The 22562-nt window shown below is 36.1% G+C and overlaps 1 protein-coding gene across 4 annotated transcripts in view; it reads right to left on the reverse strand.

The window, feature by feature from the left end:
- HDAC9 (histone deacetylase 9) overlaps positions 1-22562 on the reverse strand; it is a 451614-nt gene that overhangs the window by 56251 nt on the left and 372801 nt on the right. For all 4 annotated transcript variants that reach the window (XM_061356435.1, XM_061356432.1, XM_061356433.1 and 1 more), the window contains one exon: positions 4024-4142. In XM_061356435.1, coding sequence (XP_061212419.1) covers positions 4024-4142 — 119 coding nt within the window. The remainder of the gene's footprint in view (positions 1-4023; positions 4143-22562) is intronic.

The raw sequence follows: 22562 nt of genomic DNA on the forward strand, positions 1-22562 counted from the left end.
TATATCAGCTCTATCTTCAGTAGTTTCACCTAAGCACATCCAGGATAAGATGGAAGAGTAGATCTGTGTCTCCTTACTATTCTAAATATAAAACTCATTTATCCCCTTTATTTCCCCCCCATTATTTTTTCTTTATTTTATTGTCAATACAATTTTTACTACTCCAGTACATTAAATGGATTTGATACAAGTTTGGTTTCTTTTTATAATATGTAGTATGTTCTGCTGATATTTAATCTTTATTGAAAAAACCCCAATACATTTCTGGTAATCAAATGGAAGTATTAGGCCAGTTAGGAACTGGGGCATGTTTTCCTCTTGTCTCATTATATTTTACAGTACAGTTGAAGCACCTTTATAGTCCCTAATCTAAACAAAGCAATCCCAATGTCATCAATAGTTACTCTGTATAAGAGAGTTTTGCATGAAAGAGCTGCATCCACCTTCACCACACAGCTTGGGAAAATAGTTTAACAAAGCAACAGACACAGAGATGGACTTGACAACACAAAACATATTCTGCTATTTCAGCTAATCAAGTTAAGCTTCAATACAAAAAGAAGGGCCATAGAAAGTAAAATTTGAGATAAGTAGCTTGATTATCCTGTAGTAGCTTGATTATCTCTACCAGTAGAGAACTTCCTGAGCAGGAGTTGGCACCTATAACTGATGATGCAAGACAGTGGGACAAGAGCTACCAGAAAGGTTTAACGTTATATGCTTAGCTTTCTTTTCTTTGTTTTTTGGTGATAAATTTAGTGCAGTTATCATAGCGCAAAGAGTCGGGCAAGCCAGAGATTGCGAGTGGAGATAATATCTTTATCAGAAAAAAAAGGTATATTTGGAAAACAACCTCCTTTTCAGACATAACTCCTTTTTTTGGGCAGACTCTTCCAGACAAAGTGGTTGTGCAGTCAAAAATATACCTATTGTTTCTAGTTATGCTAGGTAGTCTTATAAGCAGTGTTTTTGATAAAGCTTGCCTTTTCTAAGATCAGATCTTTACTAAGATATTCTTAAGATATTCTTAATATCTTAATAAGATATGCTGGTAGCAAAGGCCTGAGAGGTTCCTGGCTCTCATATGTAACCAGTTCTGCCATATGTAACCAGACATCTCAAGTCTTTGAAGCCCAATCTTCTTCTTAACAGAATATCAAATCCATCACAAAGTTTATGCACATGGACTGAGTGTATGTTTCAAGATGTGTATGTGCACCTAGGTACATATCAGCACCTTTTAAAATGGTAGGACTTCATTGAGAGAAAGGATTAGCATGAAGAACCAACACAAAGAAAAATGTGTCTATGAAATCCTCAAAGTTGGGGTTGTAATAAATGTTTTAAGCAATGCTCACTTTCAAGGCTACATTGTACTGAGCAATGGCCCTGGTTTGGGGCCAGGTAAAAGCTAAATATTCATTAGTTTAGTGAAAGCTTTTTGTCTCAAAATATCAACAGAAGGATAAATTGCAGAGGCAGTCTGAGAAAAAGGTACACTTAGGGAAAGTAATTTGAAAAGTACAATAAGGAAAGGATGATCCAAACTTCCATTTCAATAATTTTTAAACACAACCTTTCTTTTAAATGGAAAAGGACCAGTAGTGATTTTGTTACTTAATAGGACCAGAGATAAACTAGGCAAGTGATGTATCATCTCCTAACCTGCTGTCATTGCTGATCTTAGTTAGCTATCTTCTATCCTACAGCCTTCTAGAGGAGCTGAGGGTCAGGAGAGGTCTTGACATGCACATTAGATACATGCATTTAAAAATCAGCTGAAAAATATATGCAACTATTTTGTTGCTGATGTATTTCTTTAATAGTCAGAAATGGCAACTCCTTAGTAAATCAGCTTATACATCAATATAGTAAAAAAATAAAATACTGGGTTAAAGTAGGTTAAAGTAGGTTATAATTTAAATCTCTCAAACTGTGTAGATTTAGTAGAGCAATCTTTTGTGTATGTAATTTGCCTACTATATGGTTACTCCAAGGGTGTAATTAGTCCAGTCTGTTACCTTTATCCTATGGTTTTTACTTTGTGGCTTGGGAATGCTGATTGGTTAATACATTTTAATTTCGTCTTTTTGACAGCATTCTGAAGGAAAGATTCCTTATCAACAATCTAGTGTCACTCTGACTTTCTTTAACAGCATGGTTACTATGTCTCCTTTGATGGCAATCTTTTCCTAGTTATATTTGTGAAGTTTGTATTGGGTCATAGAAATCAGAAAACTCAATGTGTTAAGCATACATAAAATGCTACAGATTTATGAAGAACAAATGTTTACAGATTATAATTTAATTTACATTTACTTATTTGGGGCATAATTTTTAAATATTACAAACCAATTATATTACAAATTTACATGAATATCTTTTTTTTAGTTTTAAATATGAAAGTTTCGCTTTGGACATAATTTTTTTAATAGACTGTTCATTTTTCTTTCATTCATATAGTATGCTGTGTTCTAAAAATGGTACAGTGGAATGCGGAGAACTTTGTTTTGGGGAAATAATAAATTCCTTTGGCTCTCTACAAAAAGCTTTATTCATCCCTCAGGTTCATGATCATTATCTGAGTCTATCTTGACTTTCCTCTTAATTTAAACAAGAGCCATCTACTTTTCTCTAATTTAAAAAAGAACCACCTACTGTAAAACACTTTTTTTTGCTTACAGACACATCTGTAACTTGTAGATGTGCAGCCTTCCATATTAAAAAATGTACTAAGATTTCAGTTTCTAAAAAAGTTATGAAGAGTTAATTGGTTCATCAATGAAAATTAATACTGTTTACAATAACAATCAGTTTTTCTTTTCTGTCAGGGTGAAATTCAGTCTAACCTAAGACAAAAATAGGAATGTTATTGAGATCTCAAGTTGTTGAAGCTTCTATGTCAGAACATCATGTATGCCAAAGCATCTTATTGGAGCATCACACATGCTTAAGGAACATGTAGCATGCATTCTCAGCTGCTAAATACAGATAATTTTACAGTGAATCCCAACAAAATTTCTATTTTTTATCAGTTGGAAGTTCATGTCCGTACCACATAAGCTCATGGAATGGTGCCTCTGACCAGGAAGCATACTTACGGAAAAGAACAGTTAGTAAACAGCTTACAAGGGGCCTTTTCATGCACAGTGTTTTATTAAAAGTCATGATACACAGTTAAGTGATACTCAAACATGCATACAGGATACTATGCTTCTTTCTAGTGCAACTACTGCATTAACCTGAAAAGCTGTGTGTTGTCTCATGGAAAGCAATTTATATAGGGAGATGCTACAGTGCACATTACTGTACAGGGCATTGCTACATTAGCCAGCCTTGTTTGTCATCGCAGGCTCAGAATCAGTAGGGGCACAATATTCTGCAAGAGCTAGTGACTTTGGAGTGTTACATATGAGACACCTCAAACAGACCTGTTTTTCAGAACATATTAAATCTTTGCTGTGAGCACACATTTTGGAAGACTGAAAGGGACACACAAACATTGAGACCCAACAGAGTAGTCTTTTAGAAAACTTTGGCCTTCATGAACACTGTTGTAATTCAGGATTGATGCCATTGAGCTGAAAAGTTTACAATAACAAAAGAGCAATATGAGATTGGATTTAGGCCTCCAAAGCCTAAAATCACTAATATATATATAAAGTGAAATAACTTACTCCAGCATTTGGAAAATGGGGCCTATTGAAAAGCATGAAACCTCTAAAATGCTGTTTGAATGCCAGAAAAGTAATACTTTAAAAAGCCAAGATGAAAATGCCAAAAGGAACAGAAAGGAGTGAGCCAGAAATGCTAACATGTTCATTTCCACCCTGTCCACGTGCCGGATGAGACCAACAGTTCCACTGACATCTCTGCATATTAACTTAATGGATAGTCCCTGACCTCAGTGACATGGGTGTCATCTCACAAAATAGAAATATGGATGTAAGATGAACTTAAAATAAGGCTCCTAACTACAAAAATATACCAATGCAGAAACATATGCATTATGATGATACCTACATTTAGCTGTGACTTTGTACCCTCCCAGTGGAGGGTCATGGCCTTCCACAGCATCGAATCCTGCTGACACCAGGACAATCTCTGGATCAAACTCATTGGCAGCTGGCATAATCACAGTCCTGTAAAGTGAAAAAAATCCAACCTGTTAAAAATTAGAATTTCTACCTTTATGATATAAATTGCTACAATCTCAAAAATCCACAACACAAGATATTTTCTTTTAATTAAACTGATCTTCATGGTAGCTGTCCAAAACCAAATGAAGGTCAAAGCTTCAATTAATTTCTGTCTATAGACACTGTTTTTACTTTTCTACAACTGAGGGGGAAACAAATGCAGGTACATGTGAAAGTCTCTAATGTTACACACACATCTGTGCCTGTTTTATCCTGCTGCTTATAAAAAAAGCTGCCTCTTCCAGGGAAGTGACTAATGGTTTACAGAGAGCACTCAAAGTGTGAGTGGAAACCCGGACTGCTCCAGTTAGTGTGAACTTGGTGTAAATTTGAACTAGAAGTTTCTTTTGGGAAAATGTTTGCTTTCCAAACTTTTTTTTTTTTTCTTAACATTTTTAAATGTTTGTCGAGGTGGGGGGTGACTCTAGCAAAGGAAAAACATTAAATTCCCTTAATCAAGTCCAGACTGTGTTGTCAAGCCTTTCCAAGGTCAAGCATAACAGGAATGTGACAACCACAAACTAGTGACAGCAACCCCTGCTGGTGTCAGAAAGATAATTCAGCCCTTCAAAGTCAAAGATTCCACTTTTTTTAACCCCTTCCTTGGCAAACTTCCATGGGGATGCTTTGTTGCTTTGTTTTCACTCTTTTCCAAACTCAAGACATTAAAGATGTGATGAAAGAGAAGATAAAACCCTGCATTCTGCACTTGTAGATGCTTTCTTTCAGGCTGACTCTTCCAAGGGAAGGTGTCAAGATGGATTTTGCACTAGTGTGACAAACACTGAGCCTGTAATGTCTGTGCTAATTCAGAGAGGCATTGCTATTATTAAAAGGCAAATAGGAAAACGAATATTCTGTTACAAATTAACTCAGAGAACTCCCAATTGGTCTACACTGGTCACAATCAGAAGATCAGTTTTGCACATATGTAATACTGTTTGTCTTAGTTCAATATTTATTAATTTATTATTTAATCAACTTAGGCTAAAAAAGTCATGTTTCTGTTGAAAGATTAAGGCCTGGGGTGGGGGGGTGAGGCAAGCATATTAATAATGTTTTAAAAATTCCTTAGGTTTTTCTTTAGTTTTTCATCTGTGTTTTATAACATTTATTTTGTTCAAAGGTAATTTTAATACCAGAAAATATTCTTACTATTACTTTGACTTGCAAGTCAGAGAAAAGGAGAATTCAGACTAACTAGAAGGTCCTTGTCAATGCATACAGCATTTCAAAGAGTATCTTTTTACATAAGGAAAAAAAGACTTCGGAAACCTTTTTTTTTTTTTTTTTTTTTTTGGTGATTTCACTAAAATTGCACCATGAATGTCTGCAGACCAAGTGATAAAATTTGTGGAATAGTCTTTTTATTTTTACATGTCATTGGTAAACCTCTTCTGAAGTATGGATTCCAGTATTGAGCATTGCACTTAAAGAAGGACTTAGACCAACTTGGGAGAACAAAAAGAAGGAATAAAATTCTAAAAGATGGGACCTAAGTGGATAAAAGAATAGAATTATTATTATTTGGTTCATGTAACATGAGCGAAAACATGATAAAAGTCTGTGAATATATAAGTGGTTGCAAGAGGAAAAAAATAACCTGTTCTGCATTTCCACTGTGGATAGGAGATGAAGTAGTTGCATCAGGAAAGCTGCAGCTCAGGCACTGGAAAAAGCTTTTTAAGAGTAAGGCTGGATAGTCATTCAAATAAAATATTTAATAAAATTGAAGACCGACTTTGAGATTTTTTTCATAAAATGTAAAGCAAATATCCATCAAGATTGCTACAGATTGAACATGATATGGCCTTGAGGCAGCAGGTTAGATTACTTCTCTTCTAGGCCTTTTTCCTACAGTTCCATAATGTATAACTATATAACACACAAAGTACATATATGAATAATTACACTAGACACTATAACAACTGAACATTTTTGCAATTTAATCTCCACAAAGTTAGGGAACAATATCAGGAATAAAGATCCATGCAACCACATCTTATCTTTCTTATGTACATACCTTCTGATACTCAATTAGAGTATCTTCAATTTCTGAAGCAACACATATTTCCCAGACTTCCCCACATTTGCAATGCATGTGGCAAGGATCCTGATTAGTGATGAGGACTGTGGCTGATATGCAATCTTGATCTGCCCTCATAACACCATATATCTTATACACTGAAAGAAGGAGGGATTCTATAGAGAACCCTCCCTACCTTCAGCTACTTGAGCTTTTGCCCTCCTCCTCTCCATTCATATTTTCTCAGATTCAAGTCAGGATCTGTTTTTTGTTTCTTCATGTCAAACAAAGTGGCAGCACCATGGAGTATAACACAGACAATGCTCAGGAGTAACAGAATGGAGTGTGTTCAGTGCAGACAGAAGCTGTGGAAATTCCAGTTGCTGAGCGCTAACAAACCTAACCAGGCTAACACAGAATAAGATTTCTAAGAGTCTTATAATTTGCAGCATTGGGAAAATCTACCACATTTCTGCTACATTTCAAGACCTTGCTCCAAAGCATAAAGATGTCAGCACATTTTTTTTATAACTTGGGCAAAACAATGCATTTGACCCTTAGTTTCATTCTTAGAAGCAGTAAAAATGGTTTAGTCAATTTCTTCAGAATTTTTCCCAAATAAGTATGTCTGACATGAAAAACACCAGCTACACTGGATAATGTTAGTAGAATTATTAAATACTGAAAGAAAGGTCTTTCGACACAAAGCACTAGGTATAGCTATTAACACCATCTTTAATACTACTGAATAGGAAATAATAGCATATACAGCATAAGGGGGGAGTGAGAGAGCAGCTGCGTGGCTGACTGAGTTTAAACCACAACAAGTCGTCTTTACTGAAATTATACTTAGGAATCCCAGCTAAAGGAATAAGGCTATAAAACTTGCTGTTTTCTTAATGCTTTCAGTATTATCTGAATTTACATGACTAAAATAAAATATGAGGGATTTTTTGAAAGATTTTTTTTCTTTTAAAACTGTACAATGTCTGTTATGTTTCACCAGAAGAATAGCACCCTACTTTTGCTAGACTGTCTCACAAATTATGACAGAACTTCACTGCTGCTACTCTGTATATACTAAACATCAGAAGTAATCTATGTACCCATAAGACCTGTCTCTTTGTTTATTTCTCTTTCATGCTCCATAATATTGAGGGACTTGGAATGCCAGAGCTCATCCATCTTACACTGTTTTTGATGTAATACTGAGCAGAAACTCTAAGGGCTTTTCAGGCATTACGGAATATGTAATCTATTTACCAGGATAGCAAGCTTGACTCCTTTAAAAGATCTCAGGGTGTCTGCAGTCCTGGTTAACAGCAACCAATACTACTTGGTCTTTCAAAAAGATGACAGCCATATATCTCTCTGTTGCACAGAAGACCATATAGTCATTTAGTTCTTAAATCTCTAAACCAGTCTTCCTCTACATTAGACAGCAGTCATTTAAGGTTGCTTCTTCTTTGAGAAACTGCTATAAGGTCTCTGCTCAAAGAAGAGCAACTTCATGTCTGGAAATCATCACAGCATTTTATTTTAGACATCATGTAGGTAAGACCTCTCTAACCTTTGTCTTGCCTTGGCTGGAACTCCTTTGTGGCACAAAACACATATGTAAATTCCTTCACAGAAGTGATACTTTCCTATCTTATGAAGCGCCATGAGGAATCATATACATACATTTTAAAATATGGACTAAATTTCACCAGGAGATAAATAAAACCTTTTGGCATTTGCCACCTCCCAGGCTTCAGTGCCTTTATTATTCCTGAAAAACAGTCTTTAGGAAAATGCTTTGAGTCTTGCAGCTGTAAAGAAAGCCTACACAAAGCATTAAATTCCATCTTTTTTTTTTTTTTTTTTTTTTTTTTTTACCAAAAGCAGTGTGAAGCTCACTTCTCCCTCTTAAACAGGATTCTCCTGCCTCAGGAGAGTGAGAACTGTTGGAGAGGCAGGGACAGCTCCTGACCTTTCACTGTCTCTTGGGAGAGCAGACTCATCAGATCCTGCTTCTTGCTTCTCATCTCATCTACACTCTGGGTGGCACAGGAAGGTGTTAAGAGAAATGATCCATTGACTGACTCTTCAGGATCTCCATAACCATAGCATATCCCTTCTCAATTGTTTAAGAGCAGAATCCTCTGAATCCGATCATAACAAAAAATATGCCTTCTATTAAAAAAACAAACAGAAAAATAAAAAAAACCCCAACCAAAACAAAAACCCACCACACAACTATCATTGATCTTACACTACTAGATATTCATGTTAGCCTTCCCAAATTCCTCAGACCAACCCTATGCTCAGAAATCAGGCTGCAGCTGGCAGGTTTTGTTATGGTGCTAAGGGTCAAAATTCTGCTCATCAGCAACCCTTTGCAAAGGTGCATAGGCAGCCTGTGGTCACACATAGGTAGGAACAGTTATTTTCTTACCCACAGCATGAGTAAGAAATGTGATTTGGCTTTTGGCCACAGGTCAGCAGTCAGATATGGACTGGGGACTGCAAGCCATCAGCTACCTGCTTGAAGCCAGCTGGGCTGTAGGGGTTATCAGCAAACAAAAGTTATTGCTAGGATCCTTTTCTGACAAATGAGCAATTTTTGTCAGAGTATAAGTGAATTTTATTCTTCCACTATGAGTATCACCCTCCGTTACTCCTCCAAAGAAAACAAAATAGATAAAAGAGATATTTATCTTCTGTGATCCTGAATCTTATAAAAGCATAAATATTTGGTATACTGTATTCACGTAACAATGACAGCAGAGTTACAGGAGCATCCTGACTGCCTGATTGTTTCGCTTCTCTCGTTTTCGTCAATAAGCATGTCAAAGCCTGAAAGCTTGAGCAGCTGGATCACAGGAGTTATTTATCCATGCTAAACCTTGCAGTTACAATGAAACTGTGTCCTCCAGCCCAAGGCAGCTTGCATCTTCCTTTAAGTCTGATGGTACTGAGAACAGAGCATGAGCCTGGGAAGCTGAAAAGATTTCTTTCTGTCCCACTAAGGAAATTTCCCCAAGGAATTAATATGTTCCATTTGGGTATGTTGCTCTCTGTGGGGAAGCCAAGGAATGGCTTCCAGTTGGGTGCAGTCCTAGAGAAAAACATCAGGCATGTGATCCTCCCTGCCCCACCAATCTGAACATCAGATGCAAGACATTAAAGAGAGTCTACCAAGGGACTCTGTTCCTTTTATTCTTCCATTCTATTTTTGTACATTTAAAGCACATGGTTAGGATGCTCCCAAACATTTATTCTCCCACAAGAGACTGCAGAGAAGTACCCAAATCAGAAATGACTCTGCAAGTACCATCACACAGTGCTGGAAATCTCCAAAGAAAATTAAACTGATGTGAATAGCTATGATTCTTTCGCTGTGTTGGTAATTTAGAAAGGAAATAAGCAGGAATACCAGTCCAGGACAGTAATTTATGTAACAGAGAAAAAAAATCCACACTGATCTAAAACTATAGATTGGAATGGCTTAGTAACATAAATTATTTGCTCTTTCTCTAAAATACTCCAGTGTTTTCATCCAGTGATCTGAAAGTACTTTCAGAACATTAATAAATGAAAAGGCTCATATCTTCAGCTGGTATAAATCAGCATAGCTGTTTCTGATTGCGTAGTCCTCCAAAGCAAGCATTTCTTGTACCCACTTCACAGATGAATCAACTAAAACTAAAAGCTGGTAAAAGACTTTAATAAATTACTTAGTTGCCTCTGGAAAAGCCTCGAAAGCAAATGCAGAAGACACTAAGTCCACTACTTTAACTAGAAAACACTATAAAAGCACTGTTATTTATTCAGTTATACCAGACCTGTATTTTGCAAGAATATATAAAATGCATTAATTATTAGAGTGGGAGTGTTGCCCACTATTAGAGTGGGAGTGTTGCCACCAAATGAAGATACAGTCTGTTTGAAAGGCTGTAGCTCTGCCTACAATTTCCCAGTGTCACATCCTGCAAATTAAATATTGCTCCAATTACTATGCTGTCCTACCTTAAAATTATACAAATTTGAGTATGTTCTTGAATGCACCCTGATATGAACAGATCAGAAAGTATTTAAAAATTGCCCAATAGGTATGTGGAACTTATGATATCTATTATTTTTATGTGCTGTTTGCACATATGTTTTAATGTAACACAATATCAAGTAATGTTTATCTGACAGAAAGCTACATAGCATGTTTGTACAACTATTGGTTAAATATTTTTCTATGTATTAATTTATACTAGTGTCTCTCACTAAAACTTTTGTTCACCTTCATGACATTTCTTTTTGCCAATTCTACTATCATCCTAAACTCACCAAGGACAAACCTGAGAACTCTCCCCTAAATTTCCTTGCTGACTGCAATCTGATCATAAACTTTGTCCTGGACTTACCCTCCAAGGTATGCCTACATTCTGCAGATTTTATCTGTTTAGTTTCTAAGTTACATCTTTTACATAAACTTTATAGCCTTTATTTTTAGATATTTTCTTTTATCTTTATAGGTTTTCTTTTTATATATTTTAAATAATATTATTTCTTCTCTGTTTTTTATAAGCAAAGTCAATATTCTTGTCTTTACTTTTATTTATACCTTACTTGCTTTCTGGAGATACAAAATATATTTTTCTTTTATTCTTCAAGAGGTAAAACGTACCACATTGAAACAAAATCCTCATTACTGTAAGTCATGGTCATTTCACTGGAATGTACATACAGGGTCAAGGAGTTCCCTGGATGCACCCAAGTTAGTAATTTCAAACGTTATAATTGCAGGAGTATCTGTGCACCACTGAATGAAGAGTTTTAGAAGCACTAGCAAGCACTAACAGCTTTGGTTGGTTGGTTGTTTTGTTTTTTAATTTCTTTTTGAAGACATTTTCAGAGCCTAAGGTGGGTTCCTTTTTAAATGAATAATTATTTTGGCATCCTTCATGCAAGTTTCCTGAGTTCCATTACAGCTGGAATTGCAACATCTTAAGAACTCAAAAAATATAAGAAATATTGACTACAATATGTGCTGATCCTTCAATTTTTATTACTATTTTGAAAGGTCATTTCAATTATAAGGACTCGTCTACATTTGATCTACAGAATGCCTTCATTGGAGTCTCTGAACTAGTACAAAATGAACCAAAATAAGAAAAAGTTAACAAACTGGAAAAGTACGAGAAAGATATTACCTCGTGATTTCCAGAATTCACAGTATCACAATATCACAGTATGCTAGAGATTGGAAGGGACCTCAAAAGATCATCTAGTCCAATCCCCCTGCCGGAGCAGGAACACCTAGATAAGGTTACACAGGAACGTGTCCAGGCAGGTTTTGAATGTCTCCAGAGAAGGAGACTCCACAACCTCCCTGGGCAGCCTGTTCCACTGTTCTGTCACCCTCACTGAGAAGAAGTTTCTTCTCAAGTTTAAGTGGAACCTCTTGTGTTCCAGTTTGTACCCATTGCCCCTTGTCCTATCATTGTTTGCCACTGAGAAGACTCTGGCTCCATCCTCGTGACACTCCCCCTTTATATATTTGTATACACTAATAATGTCACCCCTCAATCTCCTCTTCTCCAAACTATAGAGATCCAGCTCCCTCAGTCTTTCCTCATAAGGGAGATGCTCCACTCCCTTAATCATCTTAGTTGCCCTGCGTTGGACTCTCTCCAGCAGGTCCCTGTCCTTCTTAAACTGAGGGGCCTAGAACTGGACACAATATTCCAGATGAGGTCTCACCAGGAGAGAGTAGAGGGGAAGGAGGACCTCTCTCTACCTACTAACCACCCCCCTTCTAGTACACCCCAGGATGACATTGGCCTTCTTGGCCACAAGGGCACAGTGCCGGCTCATGGTCATCCTGTCGTCCACTAGGACCCCCAGGTCCCTCTCCCCTACACTGCTCTCTAACAGGTCGTTCCCCAACCTATACTGGAACCTGGGGTTGTTCCTGCCCAGATGCAGGACTCTACACTTTCCCTTGTTATATTTCATCAAGTTATTCCCTGCCCAACTCTCCAGCCTGTCCGGGTCTCACTGGATGGCAGCACAGCCTTCTGGTGTGTCAGCCACTCCTCCCAGCTTAGTGTCATCAGCAGACTTGCTGATAGTACACTCAATTCCCTCATCTAAATCACTGATGAATATATTAAATAATACTGGTCCCAGTACTGACCCTTGAGGCACTCCACTAGATACAGGCCTCCAACTAGACTCCGCCCCATAGACTACAACTCTCTGGCTTCTCTCCTTCAGCCAGTTCACAGTCCACCTCACTACCCGATCATCCAGACCACACTTCCTCAATTTAGCTGCGAGGATGCTGTGGGAGACTGTGTCAAACGCTTTGCTGAAGTCAAGGTAGACCACATCCACCGCTCTGCCATCATCCATCCACCGTGTTATTTCCTCATAAAAGGCTATGAGATTGGTCAAGCATGACTCCCCTTGGTGAAGCCATGTTGACTGCTCCCCATAACCCTCTTATCCTTGATATGCCTTAAGATGGCACCAAGGATAAGGTGTTCCATCACTTTCCCAGGAATGGAGGTGAGGCTGACTGGTCTGTAGTTACCCGGCTTCTCCTTATTGCCCTTTTTGAAGACTGGAGTGACATTTGCTTTCCTCCAGCCCTCAGGCAACTCTCCTGTTTCCCAAGACTTGGTAAAGATGATGGAGAGCGGTCTAGCAATGACCTCCGCCAGTTCCCTCAGCACCCGCGGGTTCATCCCATCTGGACCCATGATTCATTTAAATATTAAACATAATCAAATAAAATAATTCAGCTTCTAGAACTGTGGCTAAATGCATATACACATGTAAAATGCACATTCACATCCTCATTCAGAACTGAGTAAAATTCAAATTTCAATGTACTAGGTAAAGGGATTGGCTAAATAAGCTTGCTCGAAGGCTATGGGTCTAAGTATTTCTTAAATGATTATGCAGTGAAAGAAGAGGCTACCTTTCAAGGATCAAAGACTTCCAGCTGTCCATTATGCAAAGATAAGGCCTTCTATGGACATATAGGCCAAGATACCACATGCAGTGGCAGGATATCTCCTTACAGTACACTTTTACATGAAAAGTAACTGGGTAAAAAAAAATAAAATCTGCATTTTCTATTAAATGTTCCTCTTTTTAGAATCTTATTTTTGGAAGCACTGGCATGATGAAATGAAAATTTACTATCTTCTTACCTTTTATTTATTTCTTAAATAAAGCTAGTTGGTACTATGTCATCTTGTGCAACATAAATAAACCTTATCTACTAAATTCCAGCTGGTAGCTGAAGGACTGATGTGGCTTCCAAGAGCTATACAAATGAAGATGATATATGAGAAGGAGGAAATAGAGGTTTAATTTGCAAAGATGGCACCTAAAATAGAACACAGCATGACTTAAAATAGTACCACTAGCACTGAGAATGTAAAAGGCAATAAATGGGAATCCCACCATTTTAAGTGAATTATTTTTCTATCAAAGCCATTCTAACGTATATGGGACATGGTACTGACAAATGCATATGCACTGCCAAATTTTACCCTTAAATATTATTTAAAATACATTTATCTTTCATGGTGTAAGATGTTCCCATCAGAAAAATCAATTTGGTGTCAATTTCTTGTTGTTATTTTTTTTATGGAAGAAAAAAAAAAAGAAAAGTAAACCTTTAGAAACTTTTCTTACATAAATATAATAACCACACTTGAGGGTATTTTAAGTTTACTGTTTTAAAATTTGCATGGCTGCTTAGAAAACAAATTACATTTCCATCAGGCCACCACAGTATTTTCAACAACAAAATAACAGTTTTGCCTTTCTACTAAGTAATTTTTTTCAGCAGTATTTTATCATACAATTCAGTGGACTTGGCCTAAAATGTTAACATGATAAACGAATAATACTACTAAAACAGTTCACTGCTCCCAGTAAATCTTATTATGTAGAACTAATAAGGTTGCTCCTAAGAAGACAAATGTATTGTATTTATGATATAACATCACAAATACAGAGGTAAAAACTTCCCAAGTTGCATTTACAGAGTTCACAAAATAAATGATAGCACCGTCTCCTCTCTGAAGAATTTCATATGCCTATAAAAAAGCATATTATTTTGAGCATATTCTACCTTTCTGTATATCTTTAGAATACTTGACACCTTTAAAACCTTTCAGCAAAGAACAGTGTACAAGAAACAAAACATAGTACCTATTGTATTTACACTTCACAGGAATGGTGGAATTGGAGGACAGAAAGAAGTGGTGGTGTTCTGAATATATTAAAAGAGGACTCTGGAATATGAAGTTTATTTCTAGATCCAAAATTTACCCTTCTCCTTTACAAAAAATCTTTAAAAAAGCTTTACAGTTTGGGCATATAGCGTACAGTCTGATGAAGAGCAGTAATCAAAGAAAATAGGCTACCTAAAATTTACTGCTAGTGATTGTACAATGTTAGTGATTTTGCAATGTTAATAATCTGATTATGTCACCACTGAAGTTATTACTAGAGAAGTTTAAAATAGTTTTCAATTCTTGAAAAAGTGAGATGTGGGAAGAGGAAGGCTAAATCTGATTAAAAAATGCCTGGGGAGATGAATTGGAGGCACTGCATTTTTCATGGGAGCAATAGGTTGAGTGGATAAAAGATACAGAAATCACCTGGAAAAAATACTTTTACTACAAAATTTGCTAAATTCTGAAGTTCATTTTGCCTAAAAGGGGTTAGTTTTTCTTTCTTTTTAAATGAAAAGAAAACAAATATTTTCTAGAAATTATATTATTCATCAGGGACACGGCTATTTGCAAAAGCATGATTTTTCAACATGCTGTATTCATCAACATGGTTGTGACTACAAAATACATGAAGTTGTCTTAAATTTTTCTCAGAGATCTCTCTATATTCTCTTTTGCAAATGCTTTCTTTCTTTATCTTGTATTTCTTTCCATATGCTCATTTGCTTCTAAAAGTATTTTCTCTGTGTATATGCTTTCCTGGCTTGTCGTTAAACAGAAAATTTCTACATGGCCACTATTTTTTTATTATATATCTTATTGTCACTATTCCTTTGGACTAACGCTATTCAAAAAATTGTTTATAAGGCTAATCTTGCTTTTCAGCTCTTATGAGATATTCTTTGAAAGGGAAGATACAGACATATGTCACTTCCTCTTGCTTTTTGCTGAGGAACAACACACAGTGGTAGAAAAGGAACATACGGATATTTTCTTACACTTAAACCAAATTAACCAACAGGAAGTGTCTCTGATCTCAAGAGGAAGATCTTGAAGCTACAAGAAGCAAAAGTATCCAGCAGTTCTGTATTATCAAATACAGGTCTGTTTGTCTCATGCTTGATAAAATTTTGCCATTGGAACTGGGGACACTTTAGGCCATTCCTTTGTTCCAGTATGTGTTTAAACAGACCAGCTGGGCTTCATTCTGCTAGCCAAAAACACAGCACCTTTCATCCAAAAAGGTTTTATACAGTACAAAAACATAAAGTCTGCTCATTTTACCTAAATTGAATATCAGTTAATGGAACCCACACTGATATAATTTTAGTGGGGGTTTGCAGGAAATATTTACAGATAAAGTAACCCACAAAAGCACTTTTCAGTCTCTGCAATTCCCACACCCCCTTGCAAAATTCTCATAGAAAAAGAGAGAAGATATATATGGGAGAAGGGGTAACTCTCACACTAAAGCACTAATCCCTAGGTACTATACAGTGTTAGAAACTACAACTTTTTCTGGTGCAGTTTCAGCTACTGTTTGGTTAGAAATGTGATCTGGTGTTGGCTATGGGTAGTTTGGAGGAATCTTGTATCTTTTATATTATCCTATCCCCTATCTTCCCTTACACTCATTTTTCTCAATAAAATAGAGGAAATGATAGATTCCAAAGGCAGGCAAAATTGGATGTCAGCAACTGCAAATTAATGGAATTGAATGTGACTGGAAGTACTGAAGTCACAAAGAAAAGTACCAGACTTGTTTAGGGTATTGAACAATATCAGGTAGGCTACTGTTTAAAAATATTAAAACCTCTCCTGCAAGAGAGTTGTAACTTAAAGAGTGAAGTCAAAGAAGGGACTGGACAAAACTAATGTTTATGGAAATATGAAGCCAAATTTGACATGCTGAGGACAATAAGAATTTTGATTTTCATTTCAGTAGTATAAAAAAAAATAGTTTTATACCTGAAATTCAAACGGAAGCATTTATGTTTAAGAAAGAACTTAAAATATAAAGGAATCAATATCACAAATAGAAAGTTTTAATAAATGAAGCATAAAAAATGGCAAAGAAATCTTCATGAACACAATAGCTGAAACAAAACTGAAGATGGTCAGAAGGTATTCTATCAGCTTCATAAAAGTTAAATAATAATAAAAAAGGATATATATTCTCAATCACACCTAAAATGAGGGAAACAAAGTTTTTCTTAAGAACATCTGGAAGGAGAAGAAAAAAGGGAAAAAATAAAGACCTCTGAAAAATTATTGAAGACAACAGCACAGCATTCAAGAATAACATGACTTCTGCATAAATGTCTCACAGCTTGGTTTTTCTGGTTTTGCTTTTGTATTTTTTTTTTTTTTAACAAGGAAGGAATAGTGAACAACAGAGCACTTAAAATCTCAGTCCAAGAAACAAAACACAAAAATGCAGATATTGTGTGATGCGATTTAATATTTGTTTCAGCTTTCACTGACTTCATACAGCCAACATTTCTCCTAATAGATTTTATCTGATATCTGCAAAAGAAATGTAGAAAGTCTTGTGGTCCTAGATCAATCATAACTCTTTCAGTGGTGCACATGGAAGAAGCCTTTCATTTGTGCCAGACATTTTACAGCTGAAAGGCAATTCCACTCACCCAAGACAGTCATACTGATACAGTGCTAATCATTTGCCAATACAAACACTTGTACCAACTCTTCGTGTTGCCAGGACCCCTGAATGTCAGAGGAAAAATCAAGGTGAAGTTTGGGTTTTAACTGAAGAGCATCTAAAAATTACATCTTGAAATTTCTAAATTGGCCTTTCCCACATGAATTTATGTTTCTGCACTTCTGCTACAAAATTTCAGTGCTCACACCTCTTTTAATCATTTTTGGATCCAATTTGAGTGATAAATTGGATAGTCTCCTCAACAGCATGAAACAAAAAAGACTTTTTCTACCATATGTTACAGTAATAAAAGAGAAAGCTGTTTCCCATTATTGGCTGGGCCATCCTCATGTAGTCAGTTGCCTTGGTAACTGAGATTGACTATAATTTCAAGAAAATGTAAGAATGAACTGAACCACATAGTTCCTTTTTCAATGTCTGCCTCAATTTACAATGTTGAAAATAGCAACAAAAACATCCCTAAGCATGATCTCCACTTCCAGCTTCTTTTTTTTTTTTTTTGTTGCAGTTATCTCTCAAAATGACAGTCAAGATAATATAGAAATTTGGATTGGATACATCACTAAAATAATTGCAATGTTTCAGAAAACATTGCAATAAATGTAATTCTACTGTACATTCAAATCATCCTCATAAAAAAAACCCAAAAAGTTATTCTTCCAGATTTGATATCTGGATGACATAGTATCTAGGTAGCATGTAATTCAAATTCTTCACTTTGTCCAAAAAACTTGAACTTTTACTAAAGCCAAAATATATTTGTTAAAACATTCATTTTCCAAGTATTTAACAGACCCTTTCAGGAGTTCATAATAATTTCTCTTCTAAGGATTTGACTGTAATCTGCTTCAGTGTGCTTACTGCAAAAGTTAGTATTTATTTATGAAATTAGTTTGTAATTTTAAATTCCATATTTAAAATTGCCAACAGAACTTGTAAATGTGCAAAGGACTAGTTAAAAAGCAGCACTTTTCCTGGTAATCTTTGGATTACCAACAGTTCCCAAAACTCTGCAAAGATCTTTTTTCTGTGATTTCCTCAATTCCAATTGCCACCTATATTTAAAATCAAGGAATTTTAGACCAACTGAGATATTTGGCAAGCTCTTACCATCTACTCTTCATTAAAACTATTCTTCCAATGTAAAATTGCCAGATGTGTCTATAGCAGGTTTTGCAGTTAGAGTGGATAAGAGGAAGGTTTTATCATTGCTAATACATGGGAGGTAATCCAAAAGATTTTTAAGTTGTGGGCCCTTCAAGAAAGGTTAGAAGACTCTTGGAACCTATGCAAAAAGAATTTGTCAGAACTTCAGCATGAATAGCTAAGGAAAAAATTACTTATGAATTACTTATTATATCTGTAATGTTTGTACTGGTTTTCTGTAAGATAGTTCAGTCTTTGGAAGAAAAAACTGAGACCTATTGTGTAATATTAAGGATAACTACAAAAAGGCTGTATACATAATCATCTAAGTTGATTTTGATTTTTCAGTCCTAACTTCAACACTTGCTGATTTTTGTGAATTCATAACATTAATCAAATAATATCTCAAGTTTGACGTTTTTCTTCTTACTCATTGGGCAATTCATGTATTTCTTTTTTTATCCAGCTCTGCACCCTTAAGAGACATTGCTAATCAAGTAGTTTGCAACAAATTTTCTTACCTAGTACCAAATAAATTATTTGCATATTTTTGTATTATTTACCCACTATAGCTTTAGAAAGACATTTCAGTAGCACAAATATAATTTGCAATTTCATGTCATAGCTTTTAAATTGTTAATAAATTATTAGTTTTATTTTGAACTCTAGTAAATATTTGGGCTTTTAATTGTAAATCTTGAAGTTTAATTTCATTCTCAAGCAGAAATTGATGATCTGAAACTGGGAATCCTGACAATCTGTCAGTCCAAGTGGAAACCCATCCAGTAAAGAAATAGCTCTCTTTGAAGAGACTTGATGTGGAATGAGAACCAGTAAAGTCTTGCCTGCTATGACACAAAGCAAGCTGGCTTTCCCACCACCTCGTTGCAGTGTATTCTTCACCAAAAAAAAAAAAATGATTGAGTTGAAGAGTATCAAAGAGCAAAGAGTACTTAAAAATGATCTGATCCTTCCAAGGCTGATAGCTTCATCTTCCCTCTGGCTCTACTCAATTATCTTTAAATTCCATTGAATCACCAAAGGAGAACTCTGGCCTGATCATGGGAAAAAAAAAACCCTAAAATAAAAAACACAGTGACTAAGCCAACAAATAAGAAGTACTCTACCTTGTAATTTAAGAAGAACTTTCAGCAGGATTGCTAACTATTGGTGAATAGAGCTCAAGGATGGCATAAAGAAGGTGTTGCAGTTTTCTGGAATACTAAGTATTTCTATAATTCATGCAGATACTGCACACATAAAAAGCATTTAAAATTGAAAAAGCACATATTTTTTTCAACAGCTATGGGGTGCACATGCATCTTCCAATTTGGCTCTATTTCGAACTGCAAATGAAGTCAAATACACAAGTAATACACAGTTCCTTCAAACTTGTGTGCTCTTTAACAGTTCCTATATTCTCCTTCTATTAGTTAGAAAATTTAGTTAGAAAATTTAGTTAGAATTTTTCTAATTCACAATTACATATAAATATAAATAATGATTTATTATTAAGGGAATGAAGATTGTTATTAGACAAGGCTAATGTGGGAAAAAAAGGTGTTCTAGGACATATGTAAAAAACATGGATTTTGCTCATTTTGTTATGCATGCACTTAATTCTAAGCTCTGTACAGCTTTGAAAGGAAGTATATATTCACGAAGAATAGACCTCAAGGGGTTTGAAGTTTGGCACACATAAACATATAAATGATTTGATGTCTATTTCAATCTTATCTATGCAAGGTCACCAATACTACCAGAGTATCCTGTTCAGAATCTCTGTTTCTAATTCCAGGATGAAAAGATTCACAAAGTTTTGCCTTAACCTTTTAAAAATCCTGTTAAACATTTGTTTTATTCTGAAGTTGGACTGAAGGTAGAAGTTTCTTTATTTTTTTTTTTGTTCTTATTTTATCCAGAGTAGTTCCACCATGTCTTGTGTAAATCATTATAGTCTTGTCTTTCTCACTTCATTGGCTTTTTGGCTTCCATCTGTTTTCTCTCATCTTTTCCTCTATTCTGTCTCATCTACATTCTCTTTCTACTCTGTTTTCTCTCAACTGCTTTCTCGTTACTATGAATCCAGTCTGTTTTCCCCTTTACTTCCCAGTTGTCTCACAAAGGTGGAGAATGCATGAGACCGGAGAGCTCCATTCTGAGAGATGTTGACCACTTTAACTTCTTTTTCTGATATACATACTTTAGCTTCTTTATAAAATTTATTTTTTAAAACAGTCCTGGATGTCTTCACTGACCTAACTGTGTTACTTTTCTGAATGTTGTCTAAGGTAACAAAACTCTGTTCTAAAGCCACAATATAGCCATTGATGACCAGAGGTAATCATTAATCCCTAAACTGGATTTGGTCAGAAATTTCCAGCTTGAAACTATTCTTTTTTTTTTTTTTTACTTAATGAAGAACAACTCTTCACAAATGTTCAAGACTGTAAAGCACTGACCTTCCAGAACTGCGCATATGGTCTCATTCCTGGGGCCTTCACTAGATTCTCAAGTTTGTGCACTTTACTTTGTGAACTCTCCTTTGCAGTCCCCTGTAACAGAAGTCTGGAGATGCATTTCCAAAGGGCTTTGACAAGGTCATAACCTCAGAATCAGGTCCATTTCTTGAAGGGTTCATTGGTGAGTAATTCACAGAATTACCTACACTTTTCTGTGTCTCAGGCTTGGGAAACACTAAGAACTACCAGCTTCAGTGAAGTCCAGCTGTGCCATGTGTTCTTTTTCCCTAGGACAGCTTCCATTCACAGTAAAAGGCACCTCCTCCAAGTAAACACTCCTGAAGTAGGTAGAAAGGCCTATTTATCTTCTGGGACTCACTGTCTCTGCTCTTGTGCCAGCATAGATCTGTTATCAGTCAAAGTTTCCATTCCTCAAACTCTGTCCTTCTCCTCATGCTGTCCAAGGGAATATTTTCAAGTACTCTGCCAAAGGAGGGACAAATAGTAAGGTCCTTGCTCTTCTCAGTGTCAGTGGAGGGGAAAAATCAGTACAAACTAAGTGCCCTGCTGTGGAGGAAACTTCTGGAAACTCCAGAGTCTTCTACAACTTTCCAGAGTTTACAGATGCATTTTAGAGAGGTAGCTTGAATGTTGCCTTCATTACAGAGTGCCTACCTCTTTTCCATGATCCTGAAAACTGTGAAATGTTTGAAACAGACTGGAGAAAGGATTGTCCCTCTGTGACAATACTGTTCTCAATGGCAAAAAGGCAAGTGGCAGAAGAAGTTGGCTGATTTGGATTTTATCAAATAAAAGCAGCAGTGCTACTCCATGATGTAACATACTTTTTTAAAGACAAAAATTTTTAAAGCTGAGGTGCTAAAGTGGTGGAACACCCCTGTCAGAGTAAGCATTGCTACTGAAAGAGGTAACCAGTCCTTCAGACTTTCAGAGGTTCTATTCTGAAAGCTGGCACCTATGTCATAGCCCAAGTAGTATTATCTTTCAATGAAAATCATGGAGTCATGAACCTGAGTGATTTGGATCTGCTCTGTTTGTAAGCAGATATTCAAGACAGCATTTTTGGAAGGCAGCCACCAGAGTGTACTGTATTACAAAATAAATCACACTAAAAAGATGCTCCCTGTCAAGACAGAGAAACTTTTAGAAAAGATCAATTACAGAAACCATCACACTTATGTGACTATTTCTACCTTTGTTAGTGACACAAGCTTATTTCATATACACAGTAAAATCCCAGATGAATTCCTCTAATATATCACAGATCACAATACCACAGGCTCTTAAATCTAGTGGAGAGGTCTCATTTTTTATGTGCAATGGAGTACAGTTGAGGCATGATCTTCCTCTAACAGGTCTGAAATGATCTCCATCTCAGCTCCTTAGGGAGTGTGTTGAAATTCAGCCATTTAAAAGATCTTTAGCCAATTTTTCATCTGCTCTGAAGTCTCATAAATATTATCAGCTCTAAATTTCTGGAAAGGGACAATGTTGAGACATAGCCCCTTGAGGAGTATACAATACAACCTGACAAGAATACAACCTCATCCTAGGTTCTGATGTATTTTGGTCTAAGTGCAGCCAACAATATTGGCGACAGAAGGTACAGTACAAGGATACAAGATAAGGTGTACAACTGAAGTGGCAAGCCTCCCACTTCATCAATAAACTGAAGTAGATACCTTCCCTAGGGATATGACTACAATGCATGCTGCAGCAAGAGGCAAAGATGTGTAGCTTTAAAACGAGTCAGCGTATATAGTGAAAAAACTTTTGCCACAGGGACTT

This window comes from Neopsephotus bourkii, unplaced genomic scaffold (genome assembly GCF_033783945.1).
Source record: "Neopsephotus bourkii isolate Nb327-2 ecotype Australia unplaced genomic scaffold, CSIRO-AGI_Nbou_v1 NB_855, whole genome shotgun sequence".
NCBI classification, from domain to species: Eukaryota; Metazoa; Chordata; class Aves; order Psittaciformes; family Psittacidae; genus Neopsephotus; species Neopsephotus bourkii.